This window comes from Pantherophis guttatus, chromosome 3 (assembly GCF_059756535.1).
Source record: "Pantherophis guttatus breed Tessera chromosome 3, ASM5975653v1, whole genome shotgun sequence".
Lineage (NCBI taxonomy): Eukaryota > Metazoa > Chordata > Lepidosauria > Squamata > Colubridae > Pantherophis > Pantherophis guttatus.
The window spans coordinates 121,952,903-121,970,887 of NC_142065.1; the positions used below are offsets into that span (position 1 = coordinate 121,952,903).

The 17,985-nt window shown below is 40.9% G+C and overlaps 1 protein-coding gene across 2 annotated transcripts in view; it reads left to right on the top strand.

The window, feature by feature from the left end:
• Window positions 1-17,985, top strand: part of SORCS2 (sortilin related VPS10 domain containing receptor 2) — a 138,930-nt gene that overhangs the window by 3,886 nt on the left and 117,059 nt on the right. For both annotated transcript variants that reach the window (XM_034411719.3, XM_034411720.3), the window contains exon 2: window positions 1,469-1,536. In XM_034411719.3, coding sequence (XP_034267610.1) covers window positions 1,469-1,536 — 68 coding nt within the window. The remainder of the gene's footprint in view (window positions 1-1,468; window positions 1,537-17,985) is intronic.

The window sequence follows — 17,985 nt, forward strand, 5'->3', positions numbered from 1 at the left end:
ATTTTCCTGAGTGATGGGCAGTTATGAGACAGAGTTGTGGAATTATTGCATAGTTTCATAAACTACATCTCAGTTTTGGGAGGAAAATGTGCCCTCAAGCACCAAAATTGGCCAGTACAAAACAGAAACTATAGGTTCATGCTGTAGAACTAAATTTTCATTGAGATATTAGAACCTGTGATATGTGAGACTCTGATAAGGCAGGACCCAAAAGGGTTGTGTCTGTTTTCCTTCAAAAGAATAGAACTAATTTTGGAAAAGGAATGTGTATGTCCTCAGTTTCCTTGGAATTGAACAATAAGGATTGATAATGATTAATACAGCAAAGCTTATATTTAGAGAAAATATAAATCTGGTTCAGGGACAGATGAACAGGACAATTGCCTTCCAGTACTGAGCTAGATATTCATCCTTAAAGTTCTCTTAGAAAAAAAATCTGTGTCATGACCCTGCTGAAGTCCCAGTGTAAAACAATAGTTGATTTGAGCACATATTTATGTGGTTTCCAGAAGACCTCTAGACTGTATTGGAGGAAAAGGGCAGTGAAAAAAATGAAAGTTTCTCTGTACATTGAAAGATCAACATCTATCAATTTACCAGGTATTGTGAAGCTCAAATTATGCTCAATCCCTACTTTCTCTTGCTTTTGAAATCTCTTTCATTCTACTGGATGTAGAACTGAAATGGTAGGCAGCCAATCTTAAAAACAGGGTGGGGGCATTAAGTAACATTTGTTACCAAGCAGAACATAGCCAAAGAGCTAATTTGGGAAAAAACTTCATTGAGAACAAGTGAGCAGTACAAGCAGCTCGCCTTGCCTCCCACCTCTGTTCCTTAGTAGATAGCTTGAATAAGGAACACAAACAATTTAGAGATGAACCATAGGTTCTGCTTCAGCTATCATAAGAAACTACATTGTGAATATACCACATTCTCTAAGCCAAAGATTCAAAGGATGTTTTGCCAGGAAAAAAACCTCAATTTTATTTATGGGATGAGTTCAGGTATAAAAACAGACAAACAGCATGATGGCTTAGCATTATGTGAGAATGCATCTAAAGACTAGAAGTTTAATTATAGTTCAGTTATAATGTTAATTTTAAAAAAAATCTGTATTTCATCTGTTCATTTAAACCGTAAGCCTATGTACACTTTACAAGGAATAAATCCATTTAATTTCATAATTCTAAGTAATAGCTGCATCAATCTGTTCTGCTGATTTTCTGAAACATTCTTGGTTTACAATGCAAACCTGGATTTGTCTGTTTGGCAGTAAACCCCTTTGATACTTCTCTGACTGCAAAAAGGCAAAGAAACAATGCTCAGCTTTTTAATTAATTAAATAATTAATAATTCTTAGAATTTAAATCTTATAAATTCATTTATTTTATTGCATGTTAATATGCATAATTTAAGTGTGTATATGTATATGTATAGCTTAGTTTTCTTTTTGCATTATTTCTTTCAGGTAATTCTGATCCTTACCAAATATTACCACACTGATATGGGTAAAGTGTTGGAGAGTTCTTTGTGGAGGTATGTTTGCTGCTTATATTCTAGTTTTCCTAGAAATCAAAGAGAAACTATTTCATGCTTGAACATATTGGGGTTTTTTGTTACTGTGAAAGGGAAAAGGACACAACATGGCTAAGGCCAATGTCTTCTATTTTGGAGACTAAGGTCAATGGAGACTGAGGCCGATGTCTTCTATGTCTTCTTTTTTGTTTGTTTGTTAGTTTTCTTAAATTATGTTGCTTCATGTTTACTTCAAAATTATGGGAAAACATGGGGGGAAATCACCACATTGATTCTTAGTAGCCTCACTCAGCAATGTAATAATAGAAGCTCCGGGAGCTGCAAGAAAGGGGACACAGAATTTGCAGATTGTTCCCTCTTGGTCATACAATTGGTCTATTATATGATTAGCATGATTCACATGAGCTCCAGTGTCTATTTGTTTTAGTTCAAATGAATATCTGTTGAGTGAATGAAAACTTGAAAGTCATTTTAATGCTGTTAAACTGGAGAGATTAAAAAAGCATTCTAAATCTATAATATCTGCTTCAAATCCCACTGCTTTTAATCCAAATTGCTGTAAAATTAGTACTTGAATAAAGATTTCAGCTAAAAATCCCCCAATTTTCACAATGAAAATACACAGGAAATCAGAAATTAGGGGGAGGCAAATTTATAAGGTCAGGATAGGATTCCCATGTTTTATGTCTATTATAGTATTGTAATGAATAAAAAAAGCTTTGCCCACATGCTGAGTTTCTAATTTTAATTGTGACGTCATTGAGTACAGAATTAGAATAGGATTTGCTTCTGCTGCCTTGTACTAAAAATGTTTACCAAGGGATAAACACTAGATAGTACATTTTTAAAATAAAGGTGTGAGGAAACAAGAACATGATTATCTGTGAGACTGGTAGGTTAAATCTGTTTCATTTTTACTATATTCTACTCTTCTTCCAATGGTATAAAACTAGCCACAAAATAATAGCATCGGATGGAATTGTCTACCTCTGCAAACCTTCTCATAGAAATAGAAATAGAAAAAATCCACGGCTAGATGATTACTTAAATCAGGAAATTTAACATTAAAGCATGCATTAAAGTGGGTTGCATATAATTAATTAGTTTCCCAGTTAGCAATACCAATGAGAAGCAATACTGAATTAGATGTCACTAAGAAATAATAATCATATCTATTAGCTCAGAAGACTTTTCGCTAGCATCAGTGGAAAATAGGACTGGAAAGCTAGATGGGCAGCAAAGTAAGAGTCTGGCAAGGACTGTGCGGTTATTTACCTCTAAGTACTTGTAGCATATGTGTCATTATTTATGCCTAAAATTGTATGTGATTGTGTGCTAATGAAGAAGAGGATAAAAGAAGACAAGGTACAACATGCAACTTGCCAAGAGCTTCCCAAATGTGTGGGGGAAATTTTGATCTTTTTTGGAGATTTTGAAGGATGCTCGCTGATGCATTTTTGACCAACAGGAGCTTCCAAATGGACTTCAAGGGACCCTTGTGTAGAGTGCATTAAAGTAATTCATTTGTGAGGAGATTAAGGCATGTTTCTAAATGAGCTCCTAATCCAGGAAAGGGAACAACTGGTGCAGTAGATGTGCTTGCACAAAGACCATCTTGACTACAACTGCCACCTGCTTTTTGAGTAGGAGTTGTGAGTCCACTATGACCACCAGGTCAGTGGTGAAATCCAAATTTTTTTACTACCGGTTCTGTGGGCATGGCTTGGTGGGCATGGTGTGGCTTGGGAAGGATACTGCAAAATCTCCATTCCCACCCAACTCCAGGGGAAGGATACTGCAAAATTCCCATTCCCTCCCCACTCCTGGGGGAAGGAGATTGCAAAATCTCCATTCCCACCCCACTCGGGGGCCAGCCAGAGGTGGTATTTGCTGGTTCTCCGAACTACTCAAAATTTCCACTACTGGTTCTCCAGAACCTGTCAGAACCTGCTGGATTTCACCCCTGCACCAGGTTGTACACCAGTCTTGAGTGGTACAATCCTATCAAAGTCCAATCCTATCCATGCATGAAGATGGAAGATCCCCAGGCTTGTGAGGATTGAGCCTGAGACTCTTCTTCTTCATTCAGATCCCGATACCCTAGACAGTACCTTGACAGTTTCATCTGCACTGCCTAGGGATGAAATGTATCATCACGTATTGGTGATACTGGATCCTCAACTTACTAATGACTTCACCCAGAGGTTTCATGTAGATATTAAAAAAAAGGTTTGTGTGTGTGTGAGTGAGTGAATCTATCCCTGAGTTAATTCATAAGTAAAGGATTCTAGACTTGATCTCTCCCATCCTGTCAACACCAACGGAGACCAACTGCTGAGAAAAATGTTGAGATATATGTTGTTGAGTAGAAAACAGCCTTCACATGTAAATATTCAGTTAAACCAGTAAGGTAGAGTCTTCTTTTCAGCAACATATGCCTTTGCATAGGTGGTAGCCTAAATGCAAGTGCTGTTGTATATAAAATAAAAAGGAGTAGTGTGATAATTCCAACATAAGATATCTTCTTAATGAACAATGTATAACAAGGAAAATTGTCAAACAAAAATTGAGCAAATTAGTTTTAATGGGTAACAGTGAGAGATGGAAGGGAGGGGAGCTGATGTAACAGGGACTACAATGAAGTGTTTCCCAGGATGATGGAGCACAATCCAGAAAGGAGCGAGGGAAAGAAGAGGCAGCACAGAAGAAGAGACTTAGAACAGCAACTCCATAGAATTTCCCAGGGTATATCTATTGGGGTGAGAATAGTAAGGATTCTGTCTATTATGTATGAGCAAATAAACTGAATTCTTGCTGGCAATTCTACGTCATTCTTGGGCTTAGAGTGACAGTAACTAAAATAGTAGTGCAAGATAGTTTGTATAGTATTTAAGACATCAGACTAGAAACTGGGAGGTCATGAGTTCTAGTTTCACCCTAAATATAAAGATAACCTGGTGACCTTGGGCTAGTCACTGTCAGCCCTAGGAAGGAGGCAGTGGGAAACAATCTCTGAAAAACATTGCCAAGAAAACTGCAGAGACTAATCCAAACACTTACCAGGAGACAAGACTAACCTGAAAGTGCCAAAAATAAATAAATAACCAAAATATGGAGCACATTGCTTTTATATCTTATATCTTATTTGCTCAAATTTTGGCACAGCTGAAAAAACTTTGACCAGAAATTCAAAGAGCTGAGAAAAATTAAACAAGTTTTATTTTTTCATGCATTTTTAATTAGAAAAATGAAAAATATAAAATATTTTGTTTTAGAATTATGAATAAATTTTTCAGACAAAGTATTCTTATATTGGAACTCTTTATTCAAGCTGAACTTTGTTCCTAAAAACAAGGGAGAATGTTTCTAAATGCAGTATAGAAAGGTTAATAACAATATTTGAACTGAGGACAAAAGCAATTTTGCCATATTTCTCTGGCACAAGAGAAGAAGGAGGATCCAGTCTGTTCTGTACTTGTAGGTGCTCTTATTTACTTTTGTCAATATTGATAAATATTGCTGTGCTCTTGTTAGCCTAACTAGATCTCAAAAGACTAGAGAAATATAAAGTGGGTAACATCCCATTTATTCCTGTAGAATAAATTGAATTAAATTAGAAACTGATTATCCTAGTTGTACATGAGACTCAGCAGATCTGTTCTGACCTAGGCTTCCCAATACAGTAAAAGCATACAATGAGTCCCAAAAGCCCTCTTTTTATTTCAACGGCTGTGAATTCTGCTCATTCAGAGCCTGTTCATTCTCAATCTGTTCATTCACAGATGAGTCCCAAATAGTTGTAAAGAGTTGGACAGACATCTGCCACAGTTCTTCGTGATAAGGCTGATAAACACCCACCTTTATCTCCCTTGACACACTGCCAAGACCTAATTGGCAATTAACTTTGCAAGGCCACACAGAACACAGAGTCAGCACGGAGCTGCAGTATTGAAGCCGGCCAGCATGAACAACAGTTGCTTCCTGCAAAGGCCCATGTGCCTTTGCTCCTCCTTTATGTCTTATGGGAGGGGCCAGTCATCTCCAAGCCCTACTCCTGAGTCATCCCTTATGTTTGAACTGTTCTTGCCATCTGGCAACTCTGCGCATGCGCGCACTGGGAGCACACTCCCCCTGTTCCTCTGCCTTACTGATGTCCGACTCTGGAGGCTCTGGAGTCTGCACATAACTCCCAGATGGCCCTGATTCTATCTCTGCCTCTGACACAGAGCCCTCGTCTGAGCCTTCCCAGACTCCAGGATTGGCCCATGTTCCTCCCCAGCCTCCTCAGTGTCTGACTCTGCTGCTAGTTCTGCACACCGGCAGCAGGCCACAACAAGAGCTAAAGATTTTGCAGAATTATAAATACTGTCTTTCCCCCAAAATAAGACCTGGTCTTAGTTTCTTATTGGCCCCAAAATAAGCACCAGGTCTTATTTTCGGGGGATGTCTTACTTGCTTACCTTAGGACAACTCCAGCCACACTTCCCACACCCCAACACCTGTTGCGCTGCTGCTTGACTTCTTCAGCAGCCACTTGCAGCCGCTCGTAGGCCAGACACCGTGTGGCTCATCGTGCCAGTGCCATCGCTTGCAGCAGGAGACTGCATAGTATGTTGTGCCATTGCATGTGTGAGCAACAGCACCGGCACGATGTGCCACACCGTGTCCTGCCGAGAGCAGTGGCATCAGTGCAATGAGGATTACAGCATTCTGCTGCAAGTGGCAGCATCGGAACGACAAGCCATGCAGCATCTTGTGACTACAGAAAAAGTCAGGCAACAGCACGACAGGTGTCGGGGTGTGGGAGGCCTAGCTGAGCGGTCCTAAGGTAAGCAGGTACAGGGCACATGGGAATGCTCCACTCCCCCCCCCCGCCCTAGCTTGATTTTTATGTCTGTGCTTCCCTCCACCTCTAACAACCAGATGTTGGGACTTAATAGGGCTTATTTTGGGGAGTAGGGCTTATATTAGGCGTAGGTGTGAAAATTGGACTAGGGCTTGTTTTTGGGGTAGCCGAAGAACGACGTAGAATCACCCACCTAGAATTCAGTTTTTTATTTGTGTGTTGTTGATTTAATATCCTTAGCTGTTTTTATATCTTGTTTAGTTTTGTGTGCTTCCCAGAGTACATTGGAGTTGGGTGGCTAATAAATACTTTTATTAATTAAAATTTCTGGAGATTATATAGCTATTTCCATATAATTTTCTCACCAAGAATTTGGAAGAGTTTTGCCATTACCTTCTTCTGTTTGACTTTCCATTCTAATCCACAGCACTGAAATTCTCTTGTGATCTCCAAGTACTAACTAGACCCAGCCCTGTAATGGACCATACTATTATCTTCCACCCAGTTTATTCTTCCCTTCTTTAAAATAAAAACCCTACAAACTTTCATAAAACCTTATATTTGTAGTTTGTTTGTCAATCCTGATATCCAGTTGATTCTTGGTGAGGTTGAATGATGATATATGTCCATATACTATTGAAATTCCAGTTCCATTATCTTAACTTTCTGAAAGTTTCTACCAATCTTAGAGATATTAAAATAAATAAAAAATAAATGAAACATGAAAATAAAATTACTTGAATGAGTATTTGCATTTTTTGTTGATTTGTTACTTTTTTAACAGATATAATATCTTACATTGGTTTGTACCATATTTATCTTTGTGCTCTTTCTCAAAGAAAAAACTAGTCTTGTGGAATACTGATGCTGTCTCTGAAGATCCTTCCAATACCATAATGAATTCAGAAGGCTAGATTCATATAATATACTGTCACAAAATATAGATTCTCAACACAAAAGATAAAATGTCAATCTCTTCTTTATGAGTTATCCTCAATTTACAACAACAATTGAAACTGGAATCTTTGTTGAGTGAATCAGATGTCATATGCCTGCTTTAGTCAATGACTACAATCCTGGTGCTCCCAGTTGAGGTCATTAAGTGATCTCCTGGATTGTTAAATAGACAGAGTGAAAGAGCTGCCTGCCAGAGAGACTTGGTCTTATGCGGGGCTGAATCCCTCTGGTGGGCAGCCCTTTTGTTCTGATCCCTTTGCTGTTACATCCGTCCTGAAATCCGAACAGGATTTTGGCATGGAGTGTTTGCAGCACAAGGGTTTGCAGCCAGTCCCCAAAGACAAGAGGACTCTCTCTGGCTTCTGGGGCTGACTGTCAATGCCACGTGTTACAAACATTCTGTGCAAAAATCCTGTTTGGATTTCAGGACAGATCATTTTTAGCCAATCCTCAGAAACCAGGAGTCTTTCAGCAGGTGGCAACGGCTTGTGACCTTCCCTACCGGTTTCCCTATTGACTTTCTAGGGAAGCTGGCCAAGAAGATTACAAATGACAGTTACATAATTGTGAGCACCCATATCTCAATCCTGTGAGGCTACAATGGCTGTAACTTTAGGCATGGGTTGTAAGACCCTTTTTTCAGCACTGTTTTGAGCAGTCACTTAACAAATGATTGTTAAGTGAAGACTGCCTGTAATTTATTGGATAAACTCAGCTAGCGTGATTTGTAATCGCTATTTGTACTTCACTGTATCATATTTACTTGATCAAATTTTTATTCAAGAAACCATTATTACCCAAAATATTAGTATTAGGCTTAGTATGTTATGTGAACACAGACAAAATTTGATAATCGTTAATCTGAAACTGATCTCAGAAAATATGAACAGGTTTTGGTTTTGATCTCCAAGACCGAAGCTAGTTGGGCCAGATTCTTTTTTTCTGTTGCCCTTCATATAGAATATTCTTTTTCAAGGTATTTTGAGACAACTCCTATTCAAAGAGGTCTGCTTTTAATGTATGTTTTAAAATAGTTTGTAGAAAATCTTGTGTAGTAAGCTGAAAATGGAAACTAATTCATGAAGTACAGCTGGGGTTGTTTCAGATTTCACTGTATATGCTAGTGGGTTCAGATGTGTTACAGTAATAGTGCTTTGTTAGTTGTGTATGCCTCACCATCCCACACATCCTATTTTGCAGTTGGGAATTTCAAGTGCTTTTGTTATTTTCTGTATCCAAAACTAAAACACAGAGCTACACAAGAGAAGCAAAAGAGGAACACATAATGTGATTCAAACGCCACAGGAAGAAATTAAATCTCGGCTGCTTTGAAAAAGGGATGCTTCTCGGCAGGAAATGAAAAAAGCATTACTTGTAAGAATAGAAAATTGAGATGGGTTGCTAGGAAACTAATAAATTAATTGAAAGATAGATTCAGAGGGAAAATTGAACAGTTGAAACCTATTGTTACTGTCACATTCATTTCTATTTTTGGGTAACCCCTTTAGTACAACCAGCCAAAGGTTACTAAAGAATAAGCAAGTTTTGGAATTCTCCTGAACTTTTCAGCATGCAAGATGTGGGGGAAAGCTGAGAGAAAAATGGATGTTTTAGTCATTAGCTCTGTAGCTCAGGGTTAGAATGAAAGTTGTGGATTCAGTGTATAGGCAATGACGCCACAACCTGAAAAAAGAGAGAATGCAGTGGCTGTTGTTATTTGAGGGGCTCTAGTAGCTTTCAGAGGCATGGCCCCATAAGGGAAGATCTTGTTAAATTGGGTTCTAGGATTCATTTGGGAGCACTTGTTTTACCAGCCTTCCTGCTACACATGTACCATCCTGCAAAGCTGCTTACTATTGTTATGAACTTTACTATGATATTGGTTCTGGGAGAGTTAATTTTGCCTGAGTTCGGTGCAGAATCTAATGTTCATGGTCATCAGGGAATCATGGACCTCACCCAGGTTATTGTGGGATGGACACTTGTCACTGATCACATGTTCTGCAGTGTTCTCTGGTGATGCGGGACATTTATCCTAACTTATAGTCAGATCGCTTTCTGATTTCCTTGGAGCTGTTTAGTACTGCTTACACACACACACACACACACACACACACACACACACACAAGTGCATCATAAAGAGAATGGCCTTATCAATTGGTTTCGAGGCTTGATGGATCAAGTTGGTTTTCAGATAGTGTTTGTGGAGTTTCCTTAGGCTCTGAAATGATAGTAGCCTTTGGTAGAATTGTAACTGAGCATCCTCCTCTGTTTGTTAATCCTAGAGGTTCTCTGGCTCTCTGAGGAGCTATACGAGATGGTGGCAGAATAAAGATTTTAGTTCTTTGAAGGAAGATAAAGTGTGAGTCTCATAAAATCCACGTTCAAGCCTATGTTAAGCCCAACAATGTATGATAAAAGTAGCAAAACATATTTTTTTATTCCTCTTTCATCCAAATATTGCTGACTGCTGGCCCTTTTAGACTTACTTGGACCTTTTTAGGGAAAAGGAGGCATGAAGAATATCTTAAGAACCACTTGATGGTATTCTAGGCATCTGACACTTCAATTTATCTGAGATGGACCTGACTAGTCAGAGTAACTCAGGAGTAACTCATGGTTACTCATGCCTTAGTCATTTTGTGATTGAATTATTTCAGCACACACTACCTAGGACTGCACTTTGAAGTTATAGCTAATCAAGAATGCAGGGGCATTAGTGGTAATGGGCCCACTTCAGTTCACCCAGAAACACCTCTGATCCATGAATTGTATTGCTTCTGGCTAGAAGTACTGGTCATTAACTATAAATCCCTTTATGATTCAGGGCCTGTTGACTTCCTTTCTCCAGTTATGTATCCTTGTCTTATAGATTTAGTAGACTCTGCATATTCAAGATCCCATTGTTAACATTATATCATTTTGTGGTACCTTGGAAGTACTTCTTTTTCATGCCTAAACCTGTCCTGTGAGGTAGTATCTTTTACCCAAATCCACCAAGCCTTGACCTTGTTGTTAAGGAAAGACAATAAAACATAGATTTCCATCATGCCTTGGGATAGGATTCTTGGGAATTCTCACTGATGTTGGGACTTTATTCCTTGGTTTTCTTAATGTTTTTTTAAATTAATGTTTTATTTGTTTTATTTATATAACATTCAATTTTTATCAAACAGTGTATGGTCTGGGTGCAGTTATTTTTAAACAATCATAATATACATATTTGTTGTGGTATTCATCACTGTAATATTGATAATATAATAATATGATAATATAACCATAATACTTAACATCATCTTCTTTAGCAACTCTTCACTTTAGTATTTCCTCCTTTTATATCTCCTCCTTTCTAACTTCTGTTTCTCTTGTCTAGCCATTGATAGAATATGTCCCATATTAAAAAATATTCTGTTTCTTCTTTATCCTTAATAGTAAGTGTCAGTCTATCCATTTCTGCGCATTCTAATATTTTCTTAATTACATTCCCCTCAGACGGGATCTCATCATTTTTCCATTGTTGCGCAAATACAATTCTAGTTGCGGTTAATATATGCAAGACCAGATATGTAGTCTTTTTATCATATTTTTCTAGTAGAATGCCCAACAAAAATATCTCTGGTTTCAGGTCTATATGTTGCTTTGTCATTTTTTCCAGCCAGGTATGTATTTTCGTCCAGTATTTTTTAGCTTTTGGGCATGTCCACCACATATGGTAATATGAACCAGATGATTGATTACACTTCCAACATTTAGCAGATCTATCTTTATACATTTTTGCTAACCTTGCTGGTGCAAAAAGCCATCTATAAAACATTTTATACAGATTTTCCTTATATGCAGTTGACATGGTCAATTTAATATTTCTATCCCATAGTTTCTGCCATTTATCTAATTCTATTGCATATCCAAAATTTTTAGCCCAAGCAATCATTGTCTCCTTTACTTGCTCACTTTCAACTTTAATACTTAATAGGTAACAATATAGTTTTTTTATCAGTCATCTGTTCCAGTTAACATCTGGTTTAATTTTGTTAACTCTTTATTAAAACCATACATTTTAGCATCTTTCTCGTAATGGGATTGTATTTGCAAATGTGGCCACCATGCAATGTCTATCCCTTGGCTACTGAGTTCCTGTTTAGTTTTTAATTCCCCTTTGTCATTCATTTGTTTTTGTTTTTTTGTTTTTTTTTAATTTGATTTATATGTCGCCCTTCTCCGGAGACTCAGGGCGGTTTACAATGCGTTAAGCAATAGCCTTCATACTTTTGTATATTTATACAAAGTCAGCTTATTGCCCCCACAAACTGGGTCCTCATTTCACCTACCTTAGAAAGGATGGAAGGCTGAGTCAACCTTGAGCCTGGTGAGATTCGAACTTACAGTAATTGCAGACAACTGGTGTTAATCACAATGTTATTCATCTGCTGAGCCACCAGGCCTCTTTGTATCTTACGATTTTTTCCATATTAATAACATTAGGATCAGTGGTGGGATTCTACCGATTCTACTCGGTTCAGGCTCCACCCACCTGCCCAGACGTCATCACGGACGCTCTGCGCATGTGCAGAAGACTCTGTGCATGCGCAGAGGTGGCGTGCGCGAGTGAAGGGAGTGTGCGCACACGCACTCTCACATTTGTGAACCAGTAGCGAAGGTAAGCGAATACCACTACTGATTAGGATGTACCTATGCCTCCATAGTGGAAAGCTAGATTGGTATTTTCAAATATTGTTGTTCTTTTATCTTAGACCAGACTAATAACAATGCATTCCTAACGTAATGTCTCTGAAAGTAGCTGTGTATCTTATTCTTCCCATACCATAAGAAAGCATGCCAGCCTAGTTGAAGGTCATATCCCTCTAATGTCAATAGTCTTACGTGTCTCAAGCTAATCCATTATTTCACCCATGTGAGTACCGAGGCCTGATAGTACAATTCCCAATCTGGCAGTCCAAAACTCCCTCTCTTTTTTTTGATTCCTGCAACATTTTCAAACCTATTCTTGCTTTTTTTCCTAACCATACATATCTTAATGTTATTTTATTTAGTTCTTCAAAATAATTTTTTCCAGTTTTATTGGTATTGTTTGAAATAGGTAAGGTAGTCTTGGCAAAATATTCATTTTTATAGTGGCTATTCTTCCTGATAGTGACACTCGCAAGAGAGCAGCCATCTGGCATCTCTTGCCACATAGTGCCCACCCAGTGGACAACCTCCCCTCTGGCCGGGCAGAGTGCCACTCACAGACTGAATGGTAAGAGGCCGGTCAGGCCAGCTACCTGCTGCCGAGTCTTCCAGGAGCCGGGGCAGAGAGTCTTCTGGCAGCGGCTGCTCTGGGAATGTGCTTCCCCCCTATGGTTCCAGCTCCATGTGTGGTTGCGGCTCCCTTCGCTGCCTCTCTGTCCCGGCTGCCAGAAGACACGGCAGCAGGCAACTGGCCCAACCGGCCTCTTCTCCACTTCCAGCGGCTTCCAGCCAGGGTTTATGTCTTTCGGCCCACCCCGCCCCATCTGCCACCCCCAAATTGTGCCCCACCACAAAATGTACATCTTACTGGAGACTGGCACCTCTGTCGCATCTCTTGGCTGGTCTGTGCAGGGAAATACCTTGCACGGTAAAGAAAAACTTCTCAGAAGTGCGAGCAATTAACAACTTTTCTTTACCATTTTTGTTATAAGCATTTAAACAATTTCCCAATTATTATAGCCATCAATTTTCTCAAATAATATCATCCAACATTTCAATAAAAATTAATTCATTATGTCCATTGATATATTTTCTTTACATAATCTAATTTTCTTTTATTTTCGCTTCCATCTATATTTCAATTCTAAGTATCTGTAACATATTCTTCTCTCCTTCCTATCTTTGTTTCTCTCTCCCCTATTTATCCTATCTGTCCCGTTGTTTCCCCTCTCTTTCTTTTCCTCTTATTTTACCATTATTACTCTCAGTATAATCATTAAATCAAAGTCCTGGACTCTTCTATTTAACTCTATATTCCGTAGTATTTTTCAACCTTTTTCTTTTATCATTCCACTGTTAATCCCAGTGTAATCATCTTTATTTTTACTGTTAATCCCAGCATAATCATCTTATTTTTACTGTTAATCCCAGCATAATCATCTTTATTTTTTTTATTTTTTTTCATTGTGAATCCCAATGTAATCTCTAAGAACCTCCTTTTTATTATTACTATCCACATATTCAGTAACTTCTTCATATTTAATCATATTGTTTTTATCTTCTTTATTTTCAATCTCTGTGTCTTGCTTCTCCTGTCTGCTTAGTGTGCTCCATTTCAGCTTTTATGTCCTCAAATTTTAGTCCTCCATATAACATTATAATTATTTCTCTTATTTCCATTTTCCATGGCAAGTACATCAATTTAATCATTTCTCTAATTTCCTGCGCCATTTTATTCTTTTTAAGTTAGTATTGTTCCAATTATAAAAGTTCTGTTGTATTCCCCCCCTTTTCTTCCCCCTTAAAGTCAAGCCACTTGCAGACAAAGAAATCCTCCCCCGAACGTTCTCACGGCTCTTATCTGTAAAGTTCACACTTTTCCAAAACAAAGACCAAGTTGCAATTATTCCTTTTTACTCCTGAAGGTGTCTCTCTGCAATCCACAATTACCAAATGTCAAACAAGTATCCATTTTGTTTCAATCTACATCAACAATCTTATTTGGCTTCTCTATTTCTTTTTAGCTTTTAAAAATATCAAAGCAATTTTATAGCCCAGTCCAAATTTAAACAGCTCTTCTCACTTCTTTTTTTCCTTTTTTCTGTTTTAAAACTTATTGTCCATTCTCTTTGTTTTTCTTAAAGTTCGAAAAAGAAAGGCTCTATTTATTTATTTCCGATCCTTTAACCAATCTTTGGGCAATTTCTCTAGTTATTTAAAGTTTCCAAATAATTTTGTTCAAAATTCAATTTTCCATCGGGTTTTTATCCCTTTAAGATTGCGCTTCAGACTCTTCTTTTCTTTCCCCCACTGCTCATTAGCCGTTTCATCGCTTGGGAACTTAAAGTTAAAAAAATGTTTTCCTTATTGTTGTTTCAAAACATGGATTAGCTGTCACTCACCCAGCTTCCAAAAACTCTGTTCCATTCATCCCTCCTGCTCAATGCTTAATCCGGTTGCCTCAGCTTCGTAGCAGCCGCAATGGCTGCCATCCCCCGCAGCCGAATCATAGAGAGTTTCCTCTGACCTTCGAGGAACTTGCCTGTTCCTCGTGGTCTTCTGAGGTGTCTCTCTTTCTCCCCCGTCCCTGCAGGACGGTTCTGGTCCAAAGACCCATTGGCTGCAGTTCGTCAGTCCGGGTTTTCGCGGGGCTCATCAGAGCCCGCTATTTCCCCGACTGTCTTGCTGCGACGCCAAACCGGAAGTCAACCTTTCTTTACCATGCAAGGTGTTTCCCTGCACAGACTGACCAAGAGACGCGACGGAGTTGCCAGTCTCCAGTAAGATGTGCATCTCGCAGTCCGCCCCACCCCATCCCCCGCCCCACCTGCCACCCCCAAATTGCACCCCACCACGAGATGCGCATCTTACCGGAGATGCTGACACTAGCTTTGTTGTTGCTTTGACTTCCTAAGGCCCATTTGACTTCACATTCCAGGATGTCTGGCTTGAGGTCAGTGATCATCCCATTGTGGTTATCAGGGACTTTAAGCTCATTCTTGTATAGTTCTTCTGTGTAATTTTGCCACCTCTTCTTAATCTTTTCTGCCTCTGTTAGGTCCCTGCCATTTTGGTCCTTTATCATGCCCATCTTTGCATGAAATGTTCCCTTCATATCTCCCATTTTCTTGAAGAGATCTCTGGTCCTTCCTATTCTATTGTTTTCTTCTATTTCTTTGCACTGTTCATTTAAGAATGCATTCTTATCTCTTCTAGCTATTCTCTGGAATTCCGCATTCAACTGGGTGTATCTTTCTCTTTCTTCCTTGCCTTTCACTTCCTTTCTTTCTTTAGCTATTTGCAGAGCTTCCTCAGACAACCATTTTGCTTTCTTGCATTTTTCTTTGGGATGGTTTTAGTTGCTACCTCTTGTACAATGTTGCGAACCTCTGTCCATAGTTCTTCAGGTACTCTGTCTATCAGATCTAATTCCTTAAATCTATTTGTCACCTCTACTGTATATTCATCAGGAATATGATTTAGTTCATACCTGAGTGGCCTAGTGCTTTTCTCTACTGTCTTCAATTTAAGCCTAAATTTTGCAATGAGGAGCTCATGATCTGAGCCACAGTCAGCTCCTGGTCTTGTTTTTACTGACTGTATAGAGCCGTGATGGCGAACCTATGGCATGTGTGCCACAGGTGGCACGTAGAGCCATATCAGTGGGCACACGAGCTCAGCTCCAGCGCTCATGTGCGCACCAGCCAGCTGATTTTTGGGCCTTCTGGGCCCACTGGAAGTCAGGAAACAGGTTGTTTCCAGCCTCTGGAAGGCCTGGGGGGTGGGGTGGGGAAGGCCTGTTTTTTGCTCTCCCCAGGCTGCAGAGCCTTTCTAGGAGCCTGAGGATGGAGAAAATGGCCTTCCCCCTCCCCCAAAGGCCCTCTGGAGGCTGGAAACAGCCCATTTGCTGACTTCTGGTCCCACAAGAAGGCCCATTTTTCACTCTTCCCAAGCTCCAGAGCCTTTCTAGGAGCCTGGGGAGGGTGAAAACAGCCTTCCCCACCAGAAGTCGGCAAACTGGCCATTTCCGGCCTCCGGAGGGTCTCCGGGGGTGGGTGGGAAAGGCTGTTTTCACCCTCCCCAGGCTCCTAGAAAGGCTCGAGCCTAGGGAGAGTGAAAAACGGGCCTATCAGGCCCACTGTGCCATCGCGTGCCAAAAGCAGGGGGAGTGCGGAGGTGTGTGTCACACTGGCATGCATGAGGGGGCGGGGCGCATAGAATTATGAGCGTGGGCATGCACACGCGCGATCCCCCCATGCTCCCCCTGCTTTTGGCACGTGATGGCAAAAAGGTTAGCCATCACTGGTATAGAGCTTCTCCATCTTTGGCTGCAGAGCACATAATCAATCTGACTTCTGTGTTGACCGTCTGGTGCTGTCCATGTGTAGGGTCGTCTCTTGGGTTGTTGGAAAAGAGTGTTTGCTATGACCATCATATTCTCTTGACAAAATTCTACCAGCCTGTGCCCTGCTTCATTCTCCGAAGCAAAGAAACGCCAGTCAGACTGGGAGACGACGTCCTCTATCCAGCATGGACCGGGTCTGCATAAATTTGACTAGCTCCGCCCTCTTATCCCAGTGTTTTGACTCGGTCTACGCTGGATAGTCGTGTCTTCCAGCCTCTCCAGTCAAATCGCTAAATTTGGTCACTTTGGAGTGCTTTCTTACCAATTGGATTTTTTCGCTATTCTGAGGCTTCCTATTTTGCCGCCAGCCGGGGCTCCGGCTTGGAATCGGTCGGCTGACAGATTCCCTCGTTAGCGGCTCATTATCGCCTCAGTTTTCAAAGCGCTGCGATTTAACGGCGATTAGCCCAACAGCTGCTTCTCCGATCTGCAAACTTCTCTTCCTGATCGCAGTAATAGCCCTGAGCTAGCGATCTCAATCATTAATCAACCTGCAAGCTGAAGCCCCTGGAAGTTGCACGGAGCAGAGCCTCGCTTCTCGTAAGTCTCTCTTGGGCGGTTAATTTTGGCGCGCTTGGGGCGGCGGCCATTTTAGGGGCTAAATTTTAATTTCTGACAATGGCTGACAGCAATAAAGGCCGAAAACGCCCGCACAAGTCCTCAAGCCATGATCGTTCCCACCCAGATCCACTGGAAGGGACTTCAGGCCAGCCCCAGTTGGCGAAGAAGGATAGGGGCAATAAGGCCTCTTCCACCCAGGCCATTCCTGCGCCTTCCAGGGAGGAGCAGCGGCGCCACAAGGCAATGGAAAGGGCATTTAATAAAGCTTCCTCGCAAGCTAGGCCTCTTTCCCCTGAGCGCCCTACTCTCACTCCTTCCAACTTGGGGTCTGTCTCCCAGGAAGAAGCTCGTAGTGTGAGAAGTCTCTCCCCAGACTGCCCAGTTCCCTTGGGCTCTGCCCTTCCACCGGGCAAAGAGCCCCTTTTTCAAATGGAGGCTGGATCTATTTCTTCTCCCAGTTCCCTCCAACCGACACACTCGCCTGACCAGGAAGTGGCTCCTCCTCCCCCGTCCCCTCAGGACTCTGTGCCTCCTCTTCCAGAGGCCTTTGAGGCTCTTCTCACCAGAGCCATCCGTCAGGGCTTTGCCCAATGTCTACAGCAAGCAGGCCTTCAACCACCTCCTCAATCTCCGGCCCCTCCCACCACCGGGGGGCACCTCCACCTTAACCCTACGGATCAGGCCTCGGACATTGATCAGGAAGAGTTTGAATACGCTGCGGAACAGGCAGCTGTCTCTGAGCCGGATGAGGCTCCTGACTCCGCCCTTTCCGAGGATGAGGGTTTGAGTCCCGACCAATCCCCTTTTATAGGCCTTTTCCGCCCGCAGATGTTCCGCTCTCTCCTCTTTAAGGCCATTGCTACTACGCGATTGGGGGAAATTCCTGCTTCTGAAGCCTCTCCTCCTTCTGTGGATCCTGCTTCAGCCTTGTTCGCTGAACCAACTGTGGCTCTTGAAACTATCCCAGCTCCAAAGCTTTTTCTCGATGTT